The following is a 2,051-nucleotide window of genomic DNA, read 5'->3' on the forward strand; positions in this document are numbered from 1 at the left end:
TGATTTCACTTATATGTGGAATCTAAGGAACAAAAAGAACAAACTAATCAAAAACAGACTCACGAATATAGAAGACGATCTGGTGACGGCCAGAGGGGAGGAGGGTTGAGGGGCTGGGAGAAAAGGGTGAAGGGTCAAAGGAATACAAATTAGTAATTGATAGATAGTCACGGAGATGGGGAGCATGGCATAGGGATGCAGTCAGCATTAATGTAATGGCTACGTGTAGAGTCAGAGGAGAGAAAGAACAATCAGGGGGATCGGTTCGTAAACTATATAAATGTCTAACCAATGTACTGTATACTTGAAACTAATAATAAAATGAAATTTAAAAAAATATATGAGCATCGCTAAGGGTTTCTCATTAAATCTCCCCGGGTGGAATGAAAGAGACTTTCAATAAAGGGTTCATAGAGAAGTAAATGTTTATGTTGTAAGGTCAACCTAATTTCTTGAGGACACCTTTAGGACTAAATAGACCTGTAAAACCCAACCAGGTAGACCTGATATCCCATACAAGCAGAAAATTCCCGACATGGAAATTCAAGGGTAGGGAAAGATTACAGCACCTGTCTCTCGCCTGGGCAAGAGCAGTGCAGAGAAATGGGAAGAGGCTGTCTGGGCAGTGGAGGTGGGCAGATGTGAGAGCTGTCTTTTGAGTTGGAGAAGGAGTATTTATAGCCCCTGGGCACCCTCCTGCTGTAACTCACTGGTGCTCTGCAGACCCGGGGCATCTTTCAGGGTGGTAATCAGGGGGAGTTTGCCCTGGTTACAGAAAGTGCCATGAAGTCATCCGAATCAATGGCCCAGACCATGACACCTCCAAAGTTGTTCTTCTTCAGCTAGTCAGCCTGTGGTAATTAGAGAGAAAGCAAATGAAGTTCATATATTAAGGCCAATCTGGGCCTCCAAATGGCAACAAACTCATGGGCAACAACAGTCTATGGAACACAGTCTACCTTGATTTTGAAGCTCCTGGTGTCATCATAGCCAAGCCCCTCATCGCCTCCGTAAGCGTAAGGAACATCCTCAGAAGCCTCCCACGTTTCAGTAGCTCTGTACTTCAGGAAGGTACAGATCTAAGAAGAGGTAGAGAAGAGGTTAAGAGGTAGAGAAGAGGTTAAGAGGTGGGGAAGAGGTTAAGAGGTAGGCAAAGTGTCCATATAGCAGTGGTGAGAGGCATGGGGGAGGAGAAGCTGAGAAGGATGCCCACGAAACCTACTTGAAAAGGAAGGCCTAGAATTCTATCAGCAAATTTCTAAATTCATTTAAGAATTTGATTTTTTGTCACATTTGGGTCATGTATTTCAGTGTGGGGAGAAGCTCTTAAATCAAAGAAAGCCTTGGCAGGCAGTTAGAAGTGTCTATACACTGATATAATCTTGTTGATGATATTTCTTTTTCTTAATCTCTCTGTATTTGGAGTCCAGCCTAAATGGGCTCTCAGGAGGGTCCAACTAAAGTACAACATGAGTGCTCATCTTGCCTCCCCTACAGAGAGCCGTGGGCATCCGCTTTCAGCACCAACTACTTATTAAATGAGGTTAGAAGCATTGAATCTTGTTTATATTTTTAAATCCATGGCCCAAGAGAGAGCCAGTGTTCTTCTGCCTAAGGTTTACAGGAGCATACCTCATAGTAGGCCAGGAACCCAGGCTGCCTGGCGTAGGGCCCAGCAGGGCCAGGGCCAGTGGTAGGCACACCAATTGCATGGTCGGAGGGGTTGCTCAGGATGAAGGCACATCCATAGGCTGAGAATCCAATGATGAGCTTCCCAGCTGGGGCCCCGTTGTCCTTCCAGTAGTTCATGGCGTAATCCTGCAATGGCGGCAGGTTAGCTAGAGGCCCCACCAGCCCAATGGCCCAGTGCTCAGTTATGTTAGACCCCTGTTCTAGCAGGTAAAATTGATATTATGACAGATGGATTCATTAGTATTTTTTAAAAACATTTTGGTGCAATTATAGTTAAGGGGATTTGATCAGTCACTTAAGAGGACATTATACAAGTGAGACATTTGTGGAATTTTTGTTGGTTTTGTCCCCAAATCTCC

The 2,051-nt window shown here is 44.7% G+C and overlaps 1 protein-coding gene across 1 annotated transcript in view; it reads right to left on the reverse strand.

Annotated features, from left to right (window-relative positions):
* Positions 1 to 2,051, reverse strand: part of CHIA (chitinase, acidic) — a 7,678-nt gene that overhangs the window by 1,756 nt on the left and 3,871 nt on the right. The window contains 4 exon segments of the mRNA XM_023534989.1: positions 711 to 785; positions 788 to 851; positions 960 to 1,079; positions 1,633 to 1,818. Coding sequence (XP_023390757.1) covers positions 711 to 785; positions 788 to 851; positions 960 to 1,079; positions 1,633 to 1,818 — 445 coding nt within the window.

Source organism: Pteropus vampyrus, unplaced genomic scaffold (genome assembly GCF_000151845.1).
Source record: "Pteropus vampyrus isolate Shadow unplaced genomic scaffold, Pvam_2.0 Scaffold6, whole genome shotgun sequence".
Lineage (NCBI taxonomy): Eukaryota > Metazoa > Chordata > Mammalia > Chiroptera > Pteropodidae > Pteropus > Pteropus vampyrus.